Source organism: Thermobia domestica, chromosome 11, assembly GCF_964235325.1.
Source record: "Thermobia domestica chromosome 11, izTheDome1.hap1.1, whole genome shotgun sequence".
NCBI classification, from domain to species: domain Eukaryota; kingdom Metazoa; phylum Arthropoda; class Insecta; order Zygentoma; family Lepismatidae; genus Thermobia; species Thermobia domestica.
The window spans coordinates 215,552,926-215,573,944 of NC_137464.1; the positions used below are offsets into that span (position 1 = coordinate 215,552,926).

At 36.4% G+C, this 21,019-nt stretch overlaps 1 protein-coding gene across 2 annotated transcripts in view; it reads right to left on the minus strand.

The window, feature by feature from the left end:
- LOC145663741 (kinesin-like protein KIF19) overlaps positions 1-21,019 on the minus strand; it is a 278,291-nt gene that overhangs the window by 204,297 nt on the left and 52,975 nt on the right. For both annotated transcript variants that reach the window (XM_081729824.1, XM_081729825.1), the window contains exon 3: positions 14,704-14,814. In XM_081729824.1, coding sequence (XP_081585950.1) covers positions 14,704-14,814 — 111 coding nt within the window. The remainder of the gene's footprint in view (positions 1-14,703; positions 14,815-21,019) is intronic.

The following is a 21,019-nucleotide window of genomic DNA, read 5'->3' on the forward strand; positions in this document are numbered from 1 at the left end:
CTAGGCTAGCAGGAGGAGCCCCATTACTTAATCATAGGAGCCTACACAACACAAAATATTGTTGATGTATGTAAGTTTTATAACTTGTTTGTTATCCTATAGTTTGGAAATGTACATCTGTACATCTATTTTTTCTATAAATTTATTTTGGCCCAAGAGAGTGAGGCCCTAAGTTATAGCTTGTTTAGCTTATCCGTAAATCCGGCCATGTGTAGCATGAATTATCGAATATATACAGGGTGTTTCAAAACAACACCGACAACGTTTGGGAGGTGATTCCTGACACCAAGATAAGACGAAAAGTATAGACCAATTTGGGTGCACAAATGCTTCCTTTCGGAGTTATAGGCTGCCGAAAATGTAAAAAAATGAACTTTAAACGTCCACAGTTCCAAAACTATGGAACCTATTGTAATCGAGTTGACTTCACTTAGGAACGAATATGTGCCCTATCCAAAAATACATGTTTCAGAATCCTAAGGTATTCACGAAGCAATTTTGTAGAGGGAGTTTGAATTCGGGCATATAATTTGAAGTACTCTCCAACTACCTTTATAAAAGCTGTTGCAAAAGTACCACAGGATTCTGAAACATGTATTTTTGGATAGGGCACGTATTAGTTCGTAAGTGAAATCTCGATCCGACTACGGTAGGTCCCATAGTTTTGGAGCTATAGACCTTTTAAGTTCGTTTTTTTTATATTTTTGGCAGCCTATAACTCCGAAAGGAAGCATTTGTGCACCCAGGTTGGTCTATACTTTTTGTCTTATCTTGGTGTCAGGAATCACCTCCCAAACGTAGTCGGTGTTGTTTTGAAACACCCTGTATAATTCCTCACTGAAAACTTCAAATTTTAAACTTAGTAGTCCAAATAATGTGTTTTCTGGACAATCGTAATTCGATAACTCAGGATATTAGTATATAGGAGTAGCATTCAATCTGTCGAAATTTGAATTAGTTTTCTCTTGACATTACATGAATTTATTGACTCCAACAGTCACTTAGTAATAAAAATGTCAATTTTACCGCCACAGAAGAATATAAAATTTAATTTTACATCTATAATTTGTAAAAATTTAAAATGTGTAAACGAGAAACAAAAGTAAGGATTAGTGGCGAAAGAAGTGCTTAAGAAGAAAATAAAGCATGTGTTGTAGTTTCCTGAAAAAAGCAATTAAGAAAAAAGAGTCATTGACTATTTCATGAAATTTTAATTAAACTAAATTTCTGAGTTTAACGTCCCACGTTTTTGCCCGTTAGGCTACGGGCAAGTTAATGGTAATGGAAAAATTAGTGGAATGAGAAAGTGAGAGGAAACGGGACTACCCTAAGAAAACCCACCAACACGATGTTGCTCGCTATAAAATTACTTGGCCGGGATCGAATAAGGAAACCCACGCAACGGAGGTAAGCACTCTACCACTGAGCAGCAGTGCTCTCTGAATATCTCATGTGACTTATTAGCTGTGTATTAAAGGACTGTGAAATGGATGTTACAAGAAAACGATTAAAGAATATGAACCTTCGAAGTGTAGAATAGAGGGACATCGAGAAAGTTCGTAAGATGGGATTAAAAAGCATTGGGGAAGTATAACATTGGAAAAGCATTAAAAAAGATGAAAAAAAGGGAAAGAAAAAAAACGAGGTGTAAGCATTGGGGAAGTATAACATTGGAAAAGCATTAAAAAGATGAAAAGGGAAAGAAAAAAACGAGGTGTAAGCATTGGTGAAGTATAACATTGGAAAAGCATTGAAAAAGATGAAAGGGGGGGGGGAAACGAGGTGTAAGAATTGGGGAAGTATAACATTGGAAAAGCATTGAAAAAGATGAAAAGGGAAAGAAAAAAATTAGGTGTAACTAAACAGAACAGTGGTTGATTTCGAGGGAAGCTACATCGTTAACAAATCTTTAAAGGAAAAAAATATTAATCGACTTAAACAAAATTCGAAAATAATAAAAGCGCTAAAAGGTAGAAAATAATAATAATTAAGCACTTAAAAGCTGAAAATAATTCATTACCATTATCTATATAAAAAATTTGAAGTATTTTCTATGTGCTAAACCAAATAAATTAATGCCTAATACGAAACGAATTTGACTGGTAATTTTAAGAGGCATTAACTTTTTTGACTTGACACAGACTTCAAATATTTTTTTATAGATAATGGTAATGAATTATTTTCAGCTTTTAAGTACTTTTATTATTTTCTACTTGCAGCGCTTTTTTTGGGAGTCAGTTAATATCACTTTTCATTTTTTTTAAAAAAAGTTTTTATTTTATGTTTTTAGTGCAAGAACATTAAGAGTCTTCACCACAGCAAAATTAATCTACCACAAATTTTAGAGTTTTTCTGCAATATCTTCAAAACAAATACAATTAATCAAAAAGCAAACACGTAGTGCACTAGACAATATTTGATTTTGCATGTGATACCTTTACCACAACTCACTTATCTGCTTTTAGTGTGCCGCTATTTACAGAACCCGCATAAAAAAAAAAGCTAAATATATCGATAGTTGCAAATCGAAAGCAGATAGATGAGTTGTGACAACATCACATGCAAAATAATATTGTCTAGTATACTATGTCTTTGCTTTTCGAATATTTTTTATTTGTTTTAAAGATATTACAGAAAACTCTAAAATTAGCTGTAATTTAATTTCGCTGTGGTAAAGACCTTTAACTTCTATAAAATGAGTCGGTCTACGAAATATGCGTGACCATATACATATGCAGTATATATAAATATATAAATCGGTCTATGCGTTACGCAATTATATGTGAATATACACCATCATCTGTTGAGAAGTTTCATTGTATAACTCCAGAACTTTCCTTATATCCTAGTAAAATTAATATGGAGTCTGCGAGAAAGTATGCTCTTTGAAACTAAAGAAGAATAATCAAAATCCAGACATTTATGTTGAAGTCATGCGTGACCATGCATACACTGAAACCAGTTAATTGCTGTCACTCGTTGAAGAATTTCATGGTTTATCTCCGAAGACTACCATTAGACTCTAATGAAATTTATGTGCAATCGCCACGAAAGACACTCTTTCAAACAAAAGAAAAAGAATCATCAAAATCAGTAGAAATATGTTGATGTTATGCTTGATCATACACACAATTAATTTATGAACCCTGTTAGCCGTTAAAAAGTTTTAGGGTCTATCTCCGAAAACTATAGTTACAGCCTTATGAAGTTTATATGAAACCACCAGGAAAGACTACTTTTTCAAACATAAAAAGAAATGTCAAAATCTTTACACCTTGTCGAAGTTATGAGTGACCATACGCGTTATAAATTCGGTTAATTAAGCTTTCCACACTACACTTGTTGAGGTTTTTCATGGTCTGCTAATGAAATTTATATGGGACCACCTGAAAGGTATACTCTTTAGAACAAGAAAAGAATAATTAAAATCGGTGGAACTATGTTGAAGGTATGCGTGAACATAGACAATGTATTCAGAGTGGGCGGGAATTAACTCCCTAATGAAAATTGTTTATAACTCTTTTAAAAATTAACCAATTTTCATCAAACAAAAAGGATTTTATTCCTTACAATGGTAGAATTGTTATGCACTGTAAAATTCTATATAAGCAACATCATTACCCACTAGTTTTCTTAATCGGTTGGGGATGTTTCCGGCAGACTTCTGTAGATACTCCAGCGGTTCATTCGCTCCTCCAATCCATACCTTTTTTCTTTGTTTTGTGCGATAAACTTCTTCTTTCGCCCACCCCCAAAGAAAGAAGTCAGGTCAGGAACCATTGCTGGCCATTCAAGGGGGCCACATTATCCCAACCGGCGTCCTGGAAAGTGAATGCCGAGTCACACACGGACAAGAAGTGTGAATTGAGGTGAAGCCCCATCTTGTATAAAGATTAGGTCATTGTAATTCTCCCACGTTGATACAATACCGAGAATTTGGTCTTCATGCATAACAAGATACCGTTTTGCAGGGCCGGCTTTAAGCCGATTGGACCGATTGCTCCCATTCGGGCCCCGCGCCTAAGGGGGCCTCGCACTAGGCCGTCTACTCTACTCCCCAGTCTAATGTACTCTCCAGTGCCGCTTTAACAGCATATTAGGCCCAAGAGCAAACAAATGTGTTGTGGTTCCTATGACTAGATTTATCCTCCTAAATTAGTCTAAATTTGTCCGTGTACAAATATATGTAATTAATACATGCCATTGTGCTCGCGGGGCCCCCGGCCAAGTGGTTATGATACCGTTAAGTTGGCTCTGCTACTCTCGGATGTCAAGTACACACAACAGATACAGATACATCCATAGACTCCATAAAGGAGGATATGTCCTCTCCCTAACAAGTAAATGAATAGTTTGTATTAAGTTTCTGGGCATAAGCAAATATATTCTGAATTTAATGCTACAGTAGTTTCTTTTCTTTTTCTTTTTCTTTTTTTTACGTTTACAACTTCTGTTGTATAAATAGATATTATTCCTAGGGAGTATTTTGCACACCCCTAACATCCCAAATTTTCTTACACCTCTGGGCGTAAAAATAATGTTTTCTTTGAGTTTGTGTAGAATGTATATCATTATTTTGGGTGCACACCCTCTTTTATTTTGAACACCTCAGTAAGTAAGAGTTCATGGCGTTCTTACTGATTGTGTCATGTGATACTACCGTGAATACTGAGATGGTATCAAATAAATCAGCCTCAGTGTGATTTTTTTTTTGCATATCCTTTCTCTTATTATAGCTATATTAAAAATACAAAGCCAGAAGACAAACTTTGCCCTCTCCTGCGAAAAATCCCGTGGATATCTCTCTCTCTCTCTCTCTCTATATATATATATATATATATATATATATATATATATATATATATATATATATATATATAAATTTGAAAAATCAAGTCAGAAAAACCGAATGTATACTAGTGCGCACTGACCAGGTGGCTCCTTATGAAGTTTGTCTTGTAAGTCGAATAATCCAATGGAAAATATGTCATCCATCTTCCATCAGCTTCTTAAGGTTTGTGATCGTCTCATCGTCGTTTCATTTTGTCTGCAATCGAAAACAATTTCAAGCTGATTATACTTGTACCTTTCATAAATAGCTATCTACGATATTCTCACTAGCGTACATTAGATTTTCCTGACTTGATTTCTTTTTTTTTTTTAAAATAGAGCTGTTAAGAAATCTTTGAACCAAGGAATTCATATCAATATGCATTTCATTGTCTTACAAATATAAATTTATGGAAACATTAGACTTCACCATTGTATTTCTCGTATAATTCTAGCCCAACTTGATATTTTACATGTCTTCCTTCCTATTTAAAAAGGCGAGCGAGATACAAGATGGCCGACTTCAAGATGATGGCCATGATAAACATACCCACAAATAGATATCTACATCCTTCGGGTGTCGGTTAAATGTGTCTGTTTTTTTTTTTTTTTTTTTTTTTTTATCCCTTTACCCGGTTTAGAAATTAAATGAAATTTTCCAACTTGAAACACGTTGTTATGGCTTATTCTGATCAAATAGGTTTTTGGCCACAGTGGCAATCTTTTTGGACGGAAGCATTTCAAATTTTGCTTACGCTCGTTTCTTGATAGTCCACACTTCTCTGCCAAGTTTGGTCAAGAAAGTAGACTTCGACATCGGTAGGTTAACTTGTAAGAGATGAAAATTATGGAATACTGGTACAGAATCTTCTTGAAAAATTGCGAGGCACAAGAGTGAAATATGTATTTTAAAATTCATTTACTGTCGGCATTTCTATTTGAGGTATTCCTCTGAAAAATTATCTGAACAGGGTGAGAGTAATGAACAGGGTGAGAGTTTTCACCACAACATTTTGCAGATGGAAAAAAGTTATAAAAGGAAATGGAACCTATCCATAATGAAAGATTACTGTTAGTTCCTCCTGAAAGAGGTTTCCACAACATAGAAACGGGAAAATATTTCGAAACTGTCTTTGCCGTTAATCATTTTCTTAAGCTCTCTATTAAACCTTTGAAATGAAATGAAAATGTTATATATTTTTATTTGATTTCCCAGGATTTGTTTTTAGGAGATTAATGAAACGGAGTAATTATGAAATTTTGTATATATATATATTATGCAAGTTAGTTGTAAACCTAGGGCCCCGCAAAATGTTTCTAATCGGGCCCCGCACCACCTAAGGCCGGCCCTGCTGTTTTGCATTCATTGTGTCCCGAATGAAGTATGATCCCACAACTCTCGTGGATGTCATGCCGTACCACATTATGACTTTTGGGCGATGTTGGCTTTTTTCAACAACCATGCTCGGATTTCTCCTTCCCCATAATAACAATTATTTCGGTTAACACACACCGTAACATGAAACAAGGGTTCATCTGACCACAGGGTATTACCGAAAAGATCGGACCAGTCTTCAGACTAAGCAAGCATCATCTATCAATACTTCAACCACAGTCTTCTAGCGATAATTCCTGGCAATGATGGACAGATTTTCATGGACGAAAGTTCATCTCTTCCTTCAGAATAGTGTGGCTTGTGTGTTTGGTTAAACTACTTTCGTGAGATGTCTGTCTTAGTGATGTCTGAGAGCTTCGAATGAAAATTCCCTGAACTACTTCCACATTTTCCTCCGTCCTGGATGTTGAGGGGTGACCACGTCTCCTAATATCTGCTACATAACCTGAGTCCATTAGCTTCGAATGGCAATTCCTTAAGGTCTTTGCATCTACCGAGGCACGAAGTTCTTTCACACTTCACTACCATCTCTGCACTTGTACTACGAACTATCATACTTCGTACCGGGAAGCCAGCTAGCCCGCTCACACAACGTTAGATTTCGTGCCATGGTTTGCCACTCATGACATAAATGAGATATTATGTAACAAATTCTGCCATTATAAGGAACAAAATACTTTCTATTTAATGAAAATTAGTTAAATATTTAGAAAGTTATAAACAAATTTTACCCACCGTCTATCTTGTATATTATATAAAAGGGTCGAACTGAGAAGTCGGTTGAAAATTATATTTTTTGCTACAAACTAAAGGAAGAAAACTATACAAACTACAAGAAAGTTTTCTTCTAGATTGTAGCCATAAAGTTGTAATATTCAACGATGTGACTTTCTTTTCAAGCCGCCACTGAAAACGAGAAGAGTAAACAAATTAGATTTCTCTTGAAAAATAAAGTTAAATCTGAAAGATATGATGGAATATAGAATGAAAGGATGAAGGTAAAGAGGTTCAAAACTGTTACGAGTATACGGTATTGAAATTAATATTTTTAAGGGGGGACTAACAGAAAATTACTAATACGTTTAAACTTATCATATTGAATTTGTGATAATGAATTTCTAAGTGTTCCGTAATTTACGTTAGAATTAGTAATTAGAATTCTGGGCTTTCAGCATCTAAGGCCTTGTTAGCCCGTCACGTCACGTATGAGGAATGACGTCGCTCGGCAATTACACTCTCCGAGGAATTGGGGAAGAAGAAAGGAATGGGAAAGGAGAAAGTAATGGGGACGGAAGGAAAATGAAATGAAATCTTTAGTTTAACGTCCCACAATTATGCACAGAGGCCAAGGGAGACGGTGATAATGAGAAATGAATGAAATGGTGGAAGGAAGAAAATGGGAGGAAACGTGAGAACCCCCGAGAAAACCCACGCACACGATGTTTGTTCACTACAAAGCTCACTTGGCGCAAGCTGGGATCGAACCAGGAACCCCACGCACGCACCAGGATGAGCCCTCTACAACTGAGCCACTGTGGCCCCAAGGGAAGGAAGGGAGCAACCTGGAACCATTATGATAGGTACCATCCCAGCATTTGTCTGGTGTGAATAAGGAAAACCCAGGAATACCTCATCAGTATGGCTGGTCTGGAAACGTTTTCCCACTTTTTCCACGTATTTTCCACCATGTCCTTACTGGGAATCGAACCGGCAACAGTTCGCACCAAAGGAAAAGGCGTTAGCGACTACGTTACGTGGGGCTGCTCTATATTTTAAAAGAAATCATTTTCAACATGATTTCATATATGAAAATACGTTTTCTTACGTGTAAAATGCTTGATTTCCTCATGGTTATGTAAGTTTCCAATGTAAAATAAATGGAACTTCATGGAATGAAAAGTGTTCGTATAATGATTATACTTTTCGTGTTGCGAAACAAAAGTTAGAATAAACAATAATATAATTGACGGCTACATTACACCATGGCTCGATAGTTGACAGTGCTGTCGTTGCTAAGCAACGATAAACACAATGACGAATTCAAGCGCATTGGATATCTATTACACGACTCTAAAGAAAACACTTAAGTTTGTTTCGTTTTCTTCTCCCCGATGTTATTTTCTGTTATTCTAAGACGGAAAACATCATTAATGGGAAATGACCTTTTGTTTATTGACCACTGAGAGAAAAGAAAATATAATGCCACATTTGTGGAAGTAAACTAAACGTGTAATTCGTCATTTTGAAAGAACTGCGTCAAAAGAAAGAGTTTGAAAGCTACAACAAGTTAATGTTTGGACTATAATATCAAACGGTTAATACAATTGTCTCGATGTCCAATAGATCAAGGGATTAGAATTACTAGTCATTTTCCCCACCCTCGAGCCTTCTGACTGTTGTAGGGCTACCCTATAGGTTAAAATTGCGCTTCAGTAAAAACGTTAATTGTTTACATTAAGAAATTTATTTTATTTTGTTTTGTTTAATTAGTTTATCAACCATCGCAAAGTCCATATTATATTTATGCAGTTGTTAAGGGACTGCATTATACAGGCAAGTGATAGTGTAGGTGGCAACATCTATTAACGTTACCGTGACACACAGACTGAGGCGTTTCCCGTTTATTATTAGGATATTTAAGTTAGACAACCTGGACCATGGTATCTTAATGATAGAGTTGTCCGTTCTGAAGCGGCAGCTTGTATTAAGAGCCTTATTAGGGAGAGCAGGGGTGGTGAACTACTTTTGTTGACGTATTCTCCCCGTGCGAAAAACGGGCATTCTTCTAGTGTATGATAATGTAAAAACGTATCGATGAAGAATTTTGCTCCTCCCTCAAAATACAAACCCAGAAATGACGCTTCTGGTTTGTGTATCAGCTTTTTAAGCTCACACCGTGCTAGATGGCTTTCTTGGAACGTTCTCTTTTATTTAATTAAATGTAAAGGTAATGGATAGCGTCCTTTAAGAATAGGCCATAGAAAGTTCAAGTTCTGAGTGTATGTAAAACTCCAAGTTTTCTACATTTCGATACATAAAAAGGTGATGTAGTCAGCACAGTGGCACAGGTACCCATTTTACAGAAGCTGAGTGAAATCCTGAGCCCCATTGGAATGACAATAGAACAAGAAAAAAAAATCCCGACCGCACCGGTGATCGAACCCGGGCCTAGCAGTTACTAAGCAGACGCCTCTCCAACTACACCATTGCGACTTTACTAGCACTTATTTACTTTACTGTTATTTTCAACAATATTCATATTTATTGCTAGTGGCTGGCACTAACCATATAGCGCTCTTGGACAATCTTTCATTTTAGCAAAATATGTTTTATTAATAAACAATAAAACTATTTCACTCTTCACTATTTTTAAATGTAGAATTGTTTATGCAAAGATACTTCGGTTTGGATCCATTCAGCTAAAAAGTAACAAAACAAGTAGATGTTATATCTTTGAAATGAAATCTTTCAGTTTTATGTCCCAGGTTTATGTCCTTTAGGCTATTGGAGACATATTATGAATGATGATGAAAGATTTGGTGGAATGAAAATGTGAAAGGAAACAGGAGTACCCCGAGAAGACCCACGGCACGATATTGGTCACCACAATCTTACTTGACCGGAGATCGAACCAGCCATCAGAGGTAAGCGCGCTACCACTAAGCTACCGTCTCCAGGTTGTGTGATCGCCGAGGGACATAATACCTCATACGTGACGTGACGGTGGCTTAGTGCCGAAAGACATGACGATAGACGCCGAAAGGACGAAAATCTAATTCCTTATTATAATCTTTGGAAGATTTTGCTATCGATATTCTTGTTTGCTTGATTTCATAACATCAGGTAGATTAACCTGCTCCGTATGCGGTCTTGTTGGGCTTATTGAAAATAGGAAAAAGCAACCTATAACGTCACAGATCATTTGTTGGACATGACTGCATATCAGGACTGGACTAAACCACCTGGAGACCCGGGGCTAGAAAAAAATATTTGACCCCTGCTGACGTCGCCTAATAGATACCTTTCTGTGAAAGTACAGTAGGAAAGTTAAGGGAATATGTTTCATATTTTTTGGTCATATTTTATTTTATGATGATTGTATCTTAATGATTCTTTTCAGATAGTCAGTTGAGATTTTGATCAGAGTGGAGGCCCCTGTCAACCTGGAGACTCGAGGCTATAGCCTCCCTATGCCCTCCTTAATCCGGCCCAGCTGCTTACGTTAATTGTTCAAAGCTCTGAGCGCTTCAGGGTAGCCATAATTTCATTATGTGCTACGTTGTCTTCTAATAATTTAATTATAGTAGATCTAGCATTATTTAAATATTTGGTTTTAAAAAAATAACTAGCTCTATGGCCTATGGAACCAGGAGGTTTAATAAAGCATTCACGAAAGCTCTCCATTGATTTCTGTCCTTAGCCAAGTAGTTCCAGTTCCTACTTTGTATTCCTATTTCTGCGAGATCCTTCTTAATATTATCCTCTTATCTGCGCCTAGATCTTTCTATAGGTCGTTTCTTGATTGCGTTTCTAGTTCACATTTTGAAAGCGTTCCTACTTTCTTTCATTCGAGCAACCATGCTCTGTTTACCTGAATCTCCTAGGCTTAGTTATCCTAACAATGTTTAGTAAACGGTATAAATTATGCAGTTCCTCGTTTTGAAGTTTCCGCCATTACTCATTCCCGTCCCACTTGGATCCGAATATTCGCCTTCTTCCTTCAGGGTGAATGAGTTTCCCAGTTGTATAGTACAACAGGCATAAGTATTCGATATGCTACAAAATCGCTCTCCATAATTTGGAAGTTATAGCAAGAAAATCATTAGTCAATTTATGAGTTTCTTTCTTACTGAATGATTGACTTTCTTTCTAACTACCGGATCCCAGAAAGTATCACAGTAAAAGAGAATAAAGTTCTGTAAAAGAGTTACAGATTTTAGAATGTAAACTTACATTTTATGGCTTGAAATCCTATCTGACTGTCTCGATCGTCTGGTGGTTCTAATATTCCTAGAATACTTTATTAATCATAGTATTCTTAGCTATCAGTTAAATCTGCAAATAGCCTACAGCCTATATATAAGTATTATTTTTTCTAACTCCGTGAAAATTTTCTTAAGATCAAGAACCCATAGGGACTATTGCTATAATTAATTGATATGTGTAGAAAATCGAAACATAAAAGGGTAAATACCTCAAGATGGTCAACAAAACCTTTAATATCTGATAATAATGAATGTCTTCGTCTTTCCGAAGTTAACGGTGTAGAGTCCTTATGTAATCTTTATTTTTCTTGGTCTATTGTTTTATATGGAGGGAATGTTTATTCTGATTTTTTTATAAACCGGATTTTTAATTATATCATATCCAATGCCTTAAATTTCTTCTTCAATTCTTCCTAAATATCCTTTGATTTGTAAGGATAAATTTCCGTTACATACAACTAATTGTTCCTCCCGAGCCTTTGGCCCGCTATACAATATAGGTTAAAATCATGTTTCATTTAAAAGCTATAATTATTTACATTTTGCATTGTTTTTCAATTTCCCCACCAACCACCCCAAACTTCATTTCATATTATAAAATTCTTCCTTTAGGGTAGAGCTAAAAATGGTACGGGGGATTTTAAACATTCACAATCACCTTTTATTGTACGTAAAAAAATTCCTCTTATGTACAGTAACAAAGAATTACAGTTCAAATATTAAGTTTTTTTTCTAGATATTTGGTAGTTTATTGGTGAGTTTGAAGGAACCCAGAAACCGATCACCCTAGGGAGACAGACTCCAAGGCTTTTGTGGCCAAAGAGTGTGTATAGGTACCTCTCAGAGACCACGTCCAGGAGAGGAGAATAAAACTCAAAAACCAGGCGTCCTAGAGAGTGGTGAGGTGTTTGCGAAGATCAGGCTTCCAAACAAAGGAGCTCTCAGAGACCAGGCGTCCTAGACAGTGGTAAAGATATTGCGAGAACTAGGCGTCTAAGGGAGAGAACTATCAGAGACCAGCCGTCCTAGAGAGTGATAAAGATATTGCGAGACCTAGGCGTCTAAAGGAGGGAACTCTCAGAGACCAGGCGTCCTAGAGAGTGATAAAGATATTGCGAGAACTAGGCGTCTAAGGGAGAGGACTATCAGAAACCAGGCGTCCTAGACAGTGATAAAGATATTGCGAGAACTAGGCGTCTAAGGAAGAGAACTATCAGAGACCAGGCGTCCAAGACAGTGATAAAGATATTGCGAGACCTAGGCGTCTAAGGGAGGGAACTCTCAGAGACCAGGCGTCCTAGAGAGTGAAAGTTATTGCGAGAACTAGGCGTCTAAGGGAGAGAACTATCAGAGACCAGCCGCCCTAGACAGTGATAAAGATATTGCGAGACCTAGGCGTTTAAGAGAGGAAACTCTGAGACCAGCCGTCCTAGAGAGTGGAGGTGACGGTCAATCGGTGAAAATTGATGCCTTGTGAGGTGTTGTGGCTTCTTTAATTTCAAAATGTCAGCTGGCTTCGTTGATCTTTGTTGTTTGACGATGGTTGATGACGTCTTCTTTGTGGTTATCGTCTGAAGCTGTTTACAGCCAGCACGTGGTGTTGCGAGTACGTGTAGAACCTTGCAATAGTTATGCACTTATTCAAGAACTTTGTTATACAGACAACTGATAGTATAGATAGTGATATCTATTAGCATTAATCAGGCAAGCGATAGCGCAGGTAGCGATATCTATTAGCTTAATGTAGAGACTATGTTGTCCATTATTATAATTGTAATGTAATTTAATTAAAGTTGAGTTTTAAATATTAAAACCATATAGGGTAAGTATATCTAATTTTGCAGTATCTCTAATTTCGCAGTACCACATAACGTGAAGAATTACGAACTTGGGAAAGGTTATGAAAGTAGTTTTCTGCATGAATAATATATGACAGATACTCTTTTATGAGAAGAAATGTTGTCCTGCTCTTCTACCTGCAGGATTTCTCAGAAACTAGATGAAACAGAAAAAGCAGTGAAATTTTTCATGCTCATTGGAACGTGAAGCACAGCTGCTTATTCACCAGATATTTGTAATGTAGATGTTAGAGCACAGTATGTCATGTGTATGTAAATGTGTAGAGGAAATTACAAGGAATGTAATGATATATGCAAAATATCCCTAGCCATCGTATAAAACTCAGTACAGGCATAAGTTTCGTAAGGCTGTTTGTAATTCTAGTACACGGAAAAACAATGGCAAGGAGACTTCTTTGTAACAAGTTTTATAGGAGACAGCGTTGTCAAAGGCTTTGTTAATGTCCATGAACTTTATCAAGCCTATACGCCTGATTTCATGTGTTTTGGTTGCAGGGAGGATGATGATTAGCTTTCCTATGCTTTGAACATTTGATTCTCTTTCATTTGATCTGTCATGTTTACTTAAGCCTGGTTTGTTTATATCCTTACTGGAGCACTCAATGCTCTTCGTGTTCTATTGTCTAATATTGTAGCTATTTCACCAAGTTTAATAACTTTGAATTGGTTTCGATAGTAGCTTTTATTTAGTTAAGCTAATTTGATTTCTTTTGTTTTCACCATTTGATTTTCTAACACTTGCTCTGTCATGTGAGTAAGATAATGTTTAGCTCATAAGCCTGATTTGTTTCTAGCCTTGCTATAGCACTCAATTCTCTTTATGTTATACTGTTTAATATTGCATCTAGGCTTTATTTCATCGTGTGTAATGTTTTTGAGTGGGCTTCAGTAGTATCTTTTTAAAAATGAAATGATGAGCATTGTGTTTACATAATACTGATCAATAAAATGTAACTATGATGAAAAAAAGATCGGTGCGTTCACATACGTAATTCAGATCATATCAGTTTGTAACACTTAAGTCAAATAGGCCTATTGAATAGCGAAATTAGTAACAAATAGGCAGTACTGCGAAATTAGGCACACCAATTGCAAAATTAGGACATATAACTGCGAAATTGAGACAAGTTGTATTATGTACTTCGACCGAACATTACCAAATTTCTAAACGCAGCAAGAAAGCAATATATGTACCTAGTCATGTTAATATGTACCTCCAGAACAATCAATTCTACTGTTATTTACCAATTATTATATTTGGTAATATGTATACAAATATGCAATTTATTGCGAAATTGGGCATACTTGCCCTATCACAATATCAGCAACGTCATTTCAAATTTTCCAGATCCAGATAAATTCGAGGAAGAAAGGGCACTAAAATAGACTTAAATTCAGTAAAGACAAATTACTAATATCCATGTTGGTTTGTAAGGGAAAAAAAGAAGAATTTCCCATATAAATGAATGGACTTTGAAATCAAGATGGCGCGGGTATTTAGCACATTTAACGTGAATGGTAAGAAAAGCAATTATGAAAACAGTATGTTTTAAAATATATATATATATCTAGTGCAACATAAGAGACTATTTACTGTATATTGGGAAAATAGCTTCACAAAAAATCAACTTACTTGCGTGCAGTCTTCTCCAAACACGAAGTCATAGATGTATTGTCTTTCCGTGCTTCGTTTTTGCCTCAAAACATCGTTCTTGTCACTAGCAGTATCCAGCAGCACCACCATCTGCAAGGGAAAAGATTTACCTCTTAATAAAAATGTATGTCAGTATGTTTTTTTTTTTTTTTTTTTTTTACTTTATTGATAAGATTGCTCTTCAAGTGGTACCTATGACAATGAATTCATCTCTTAGTTTATGAGCAAAGGTCTTCTCTAACATTTTCAGATTGTGATGCTGATTTTTTAAAAGTCAAATTTCATTACCATCTGAAGACGGGTGGGCCGTAGAAGGTAACGCCTTCTCTTGGGCCATGAGTATTTATTTATTTGTAGTCTTCATTGGGAGACGGGTAGCACGATTTATTTATTGATTGATTTTGCAATACAAAATTACAGAACAATACAAATAAAACAAGAAAAATGCTTAATACAACAATCAATGAAGCGCTGAAGTGCTGAAAAGCATTCTTGACTCTACAGTAATAGTTCACAGAAGAAATCTGTAAGGATGGTGAATTTGCTGAGCAGATCTGTGGGCGGCTTTCAGAGGTGCGTAGCGTGTGTACCATGTTGGTCAGGTTTAAATCCTTCAGAAGTTGAAGTTCTTTAATAGTTTGGATGAAGTCTTCAAAGGATGAGTTATCATCAGGAGACGTCTTCGATGTTCATTTTTTAAGACTAGCCTCGGCTAGCATCCTTTCAGAGGGCTACACTCTCTTTTAAGGAAGGGGAGCTGTAGTTCTAGTAGGAGTGGGGAAAGGATGGATGTGATATGGACTATTTTTATTAATAACTTTATTCAATTATTTTTTTTTACTTTGAGACCTTTATAGTCTTTGCGATCATAACATACAGCAAGGTAGAAGGAACTATACATTTTATATAACTATCGAAATAACGAAAATAATAATATAGTAAATGAAGGAATACAAATCGATAAACAACAAAACTATCCAAATTATAATAACAAAAAATAAGAATATATAATAACAAAAAATAATGCAGTATACGAATGAACTCATAAGAAGAAACAATAAATGAAAAGAACTGACGAAATTAGATTATAAACTAAGGTACAAATTAGAAATCATAAGCACTGATGGAGATGAGAGATGAAGTGAGGTGCGCTTGACGCCACAACACACGAGGACTGTTAGAAGGACAAATGTGATTATCTTCTACCTAGGGCCTACTCTAGGCTGATGAGGACGCAGTGAGCCCTGTTAGTAAAGTATGGAATCACTGTGCGAAAAATGACGGGAAAATATGAGGAAGATGAACATGCAGGCGATATTCGCCGAGGAGCTGTCGATCGAGGTGGAATGGTAGTGCAATGTAGCAGTATAATGTAAGCAGAAGGTGAAGTGGGGTATAATGGTATCGTGCAGGAGCGGAGCGAAGTGCAAGATGAAGCATTGTTTCAAGGAAAAGAGGTTGATGGTGTGTGTAACGCTGAGTAATAAACTTTAAAAGGAGTGCTTCAAGGTGATAGCGGAGAGTAGGAAATGAGATCAAGAAATAGAGATCACAAGTCGGACTTGGCAGAGAGATTCGAAAGGCAATACGAGATGCATGTCGTTCAAAAATGGCTAGTTTGTCATTGTAGAAGCAAGAAGCGGAAATCCAAGCTGGAAAGCCATACGTAAGAACTGGCCTGAGGAAGATTTTGTAGGTGTTCAATACAACGTTGGCTTTAAGACCCTAGGGAGTGCTGGTTAGGCGTTTGACGGGGAGTTTGAGTGCAAGTTCAGACGGTTGCAGGCTTTAGTTTTGACACTTTGGAGGTGTGGGTTTCAGGTAAGATGTTGATCGAAGATAATGCCTAAGTATGTGACAGTGCGTGTTGGAGTGATGAGTGTATCATGGACAGTGAGCGATAGGAGGGATGGATTGCGATGAACTTTGGTACGTTTCCGAGGTGGAACAAAAAAGATGGCTTGAATTTTGGAGGCATTTATTGTGAGCTTCCATATAGAACACCAGTGGGTGAAACTATTTATAGCTGCTTGTAATGAAATATTTATGGCTTGGATGGTTTTGCCTAGAGCAAGGAAAGCAGTGTCGTCAGCATACTGGAAGAGGTGAAAATCAGAAGGCAGCTGCGGAAAATCTGCAACAAACAGGATGTATAATAGAGGGGAAAGAGCAGAACCTTGAGGGACCTCACACATAAGAACAATAGTTCGAATAAATAATGCGAACATAGGTTATCGAAAAGTTAAATTTGATGAGCTTGTATATGAGTACTAGGTGCTAAAACCTTCCCAAATGCTTTTTCAAGATAAAAGAGAAGAAGACAGGAGGGTTGAATGAAGTTGTAATGATTGGTGATGAGAGTTGTGAAGCGGAGTAGTTGATCCGTGTTTAATCAAAACTATTTTGTTTTACAAAAAAAAAAAAAAAAAAAAAAAGTTCATCTATTGCAAGTTACACCCGGAGCACGGCTGTGGGCACGGGAGAGTAAATAGGGAGATACCTCCCAAACGTTTTACTGCCCCAATAAATAAAGTTCCGTTATTAGCTCCCAGTGTAAGCATACGGGAGCTTATAGTTTCATTCGAGTTGTGTGTGTGTGTGTCTGTGTCTGTGTTTATATGTGATACTTTATTTCTCAGTAACTACTGCCTATATCTGAACAAAGTTCAGCGAACGAGTACGCTATTGTCTAAGGAATAAAGATCGCTATATTTGGTGAGCGGTTGTGGCCTCGGGCAGGCCTGGCTCGGCTCAGCTCGGCTCAGCTTGCCTTGTATGTGGTACTTTATTTCTCGCTAACCACTGGCTGGATCTGAGTAAAATTTGGTGAGCAAGTAGCCTGTCACCTAAGATTACTATATTTCGTAACCGCGATTGGCCAGGGACAGACTCAGCGCGATAACAGAGGCTGTGTTCCACGTCTTTGCTCCCTGGAACTTTTGAGATTGGTTCACCGTGGCTTCTATGTTTATTAAATTTGTTTAATACTTACTTCAAATTACGAAAGGTTTGAAATAGAATTAAAAATAAATAAATAAATAAACCAAATGAACACGTTAAAATAATTAAAATAACTAAAACTAGTCATCCAATTACTCTCCTAAATGAATGAATGAATGTATGCAGTTGCCAATTTATTATTAACAGTAAACAGGGTAACAGTGTCTGAGTTTAATCTTTTTTTTTTTTTTTTTTTGTAGTTTGTTTATACTATTTATAGCCATATAAGTATGAAGTCAAATAAATTAACTTTCATAAACAATATTTGTTTCCTTACGAATTATTTATTCGTATTCAGTACAACCTGTGGTTCTAACATTACATACTGTCAAGACCCAGTTATTAATAAAGTATCATACTGTTATTATTATTATTATTATTATTATTATTATTATTATTATTATTATTATTATTATTATTATTAATAATAATAATAATAATAATAATAATAATAATAATAATAATAATAATAATAATAATAGAGCCTTTGTATGTATGTGTGTGTGATATGCATTATGTATGGTGTTTTTTTTTTTTCATATTCTGAAAGAAGATTTTCTATTTGCTTTTAGTATGTAAAACGTCGCCATTTATTTTAAAAAATGTTATCGTCCACTCTCCTTATACAAACTTACTATCTACATATACCGCTGATCTGGAACCACGCATGTCAAAGGGGCGCAAGCTAACCAATCGACCATACGAAAACATTCACAGTTTAAGATACTTTAATTGAAAGTCTTCTGGAATACAATGAAGATACAGGGATTATCTGTCATGCATCTTGAATGTTGAGTATACTCTAAAGTGATTGCATGTAGGAAGCTCATACAAAAAAAAAAAAAAAAAAAAAAAAATTGCCAAATGTCAACCCTGAGTACATAAAAAGTAAGTTATAGCAAATGTACATGCTATGTTATTTGCGTTAGTTCAAAATAACTTTCTGCAGCTATGCAGTATTCTTCTAAGCCTACTATATGAGTAGCTCTATATAAGCCCTGATTTACCTTCAGGTCACTAAGAGTAAGGATTCATATTTAAATACAACAAAATTACTTTCAGTGATTCAGATTAAAATGATTCTTTTCGAAATTTCTTTTTTGTGTTTGGCTGAATATGGAATTCATAACATGTTGGAATGTAATTTAACACATATGAGCTTCATTTTACATTGTAAAATTATGGTAGATTTTCAAACTATAGGGGTCAAATATTTTAATCAACTGCTGACAGTACACAGTTGCATTGATGCTCTGATCAGCTGGTAGTAGACCCCGATGCACAATGCAGGGAGCAATCCGCCAAACACACGGGAGGACCTTCTTTTGGTGCAGTGCTGGTTTCGACTGTTTTGGAATAGATTCATGAAATGTTAACCAATGATGACCACGCCATGGAGCTTCATACAGAACCCACTTCTCATCACGTGTCAACACTATGTCCAGAAATGGCTCCTTCCTCAGACGAAACAGCAAAGAAACCCAGGTATTCGATCGCGTCGCCTTCTGGCCCGGAGTTAATTCATGTGGGACTCATCGACCCAATTTGTAGTGCTTCCCAAGTTGATGAGGTGCTTCCGAATGGTTTCTTCACTCACACTAAATTGTAGTCCCAGTTCCTCATATGTCTGGCCACAGTTCGCTTCGATTGCTACCTGAAGATTTTCATTTTGTACATGTGTTGGTCTTCCAACATGTGTTGCGTCTTCAAGTGTTTCGTCACCGTCCTTAAACTTGTTAAACTACCGCTGCACTGTCCGCGTAGTCACAATACCCTCACCAAAGGCCTGACATTTCTTCCGCCCCGCTGTAGCGGCGTTTGACCCCAGTTTGAACTCGTACATCATACACGCCCTTATGACGCTCTGTGGAGGTCCCATGTTCACTGTGTCCTTACACAAGTTCACAGTGTAACTGAACTGCCACAACCAGGTAGTATGTCGGATATACCCATACCAACAACTGATCTTCGCCTTACCTCCATTCGCATTCAACTCACGGTGTGAGGGCCAATTGAACACAGAACTCCACAAAAAGCTACAGAACTTTCTTCGTTACCTTTATATTAAGAAGTTATAGATTTATCAGTTCCAGTTTTAGTAGATGAAATTACGGTAGACTTCTAAATTATAGGGGTTGAATATTCTTACCAGAAGTAATAGATTTATCAGTTTCGTTTTACAATAGACTCCTAATCTATAGGGAACCAATATCCTGACAAGAATATTCAACCCCTAGGTGATAGGTTTATGAGTTCCAGTTTCAATAGAGGATACTACGGTAACTTCCAAACTATAGAGATAAATTTATCAGTTCTATTTTCAACAGGGGGATAAGTAGGAGCAGTGACGACTCCAGCTTTGCTTCTTGGGGGGTAAGCGGAGGGACAAAGGCATGTTTGGGAAGCAGCTATATTTTTGTATATATTGCGGGACAAGAATAAACGACCAAAAATGCCATTAAAACTAATGGTGTTTTTGGTCGTTTATTCTTGTCCCGTACTTTACTAAAAATAAGTTTTATATTATAATGCAACATGTCTGAAGGGCACTTGGAGGGGAAAAGCGGACCATGGAGATCTCCCGCCCCCTTGCTCCGTTTCTAGCGTCGTCATTGAGAAGGAGATGGAAACTACACTTGGGATGCTAACTCTATGTCGAGATACAATTTCCCGTTAATTCTTTCTGTTTTCACTCGATAAAAATCCAAAATTAAAATCTGAAGTTTCAGGTTTATACAAGTTACTGTTGCAGTAGAGAAACTAAAGACTAGATTATAACTAATTCTATTCTCAGAACACTAATTTCATATTAAAAGAAATTTTATAGCTAAATCTTTAACCAAAACAGTTTCTCGCTATCTACTATCGCTTTTGTCCTTTGGAGTTTGGTTACCATGTCTTCTGGTTTCTCCGCGAGTTTCACCTTTTAATGTTATATGTTTTTATTACCCCCCCCCAAAAAAAACGATTTCGTCTATTTTTTAATAAATAGAAGAAATGATAATCTTTGACACCTTTAAAATGTTTTAATATTAGTTGTTTTTAAATAAAAGAACTATTTTTTCACGCACAGTTAACAATTCAACCCAACGATATAAGTATCCACAGAAAAAATGCAACAGCTTGCCTTATTATCTCCTATTTAGCCAGCGCTTTTAGCATTTTAGCCTTCGTCTCTCATTTTATATCAATTTTGATGGGTCGTGATATACTAATGTTACGAACAGAAAGTACTGTAAACTAGCAAAAGCAGTTTATACTGATGTCAGGAACAAGAGCTACAGTGAACTAATAA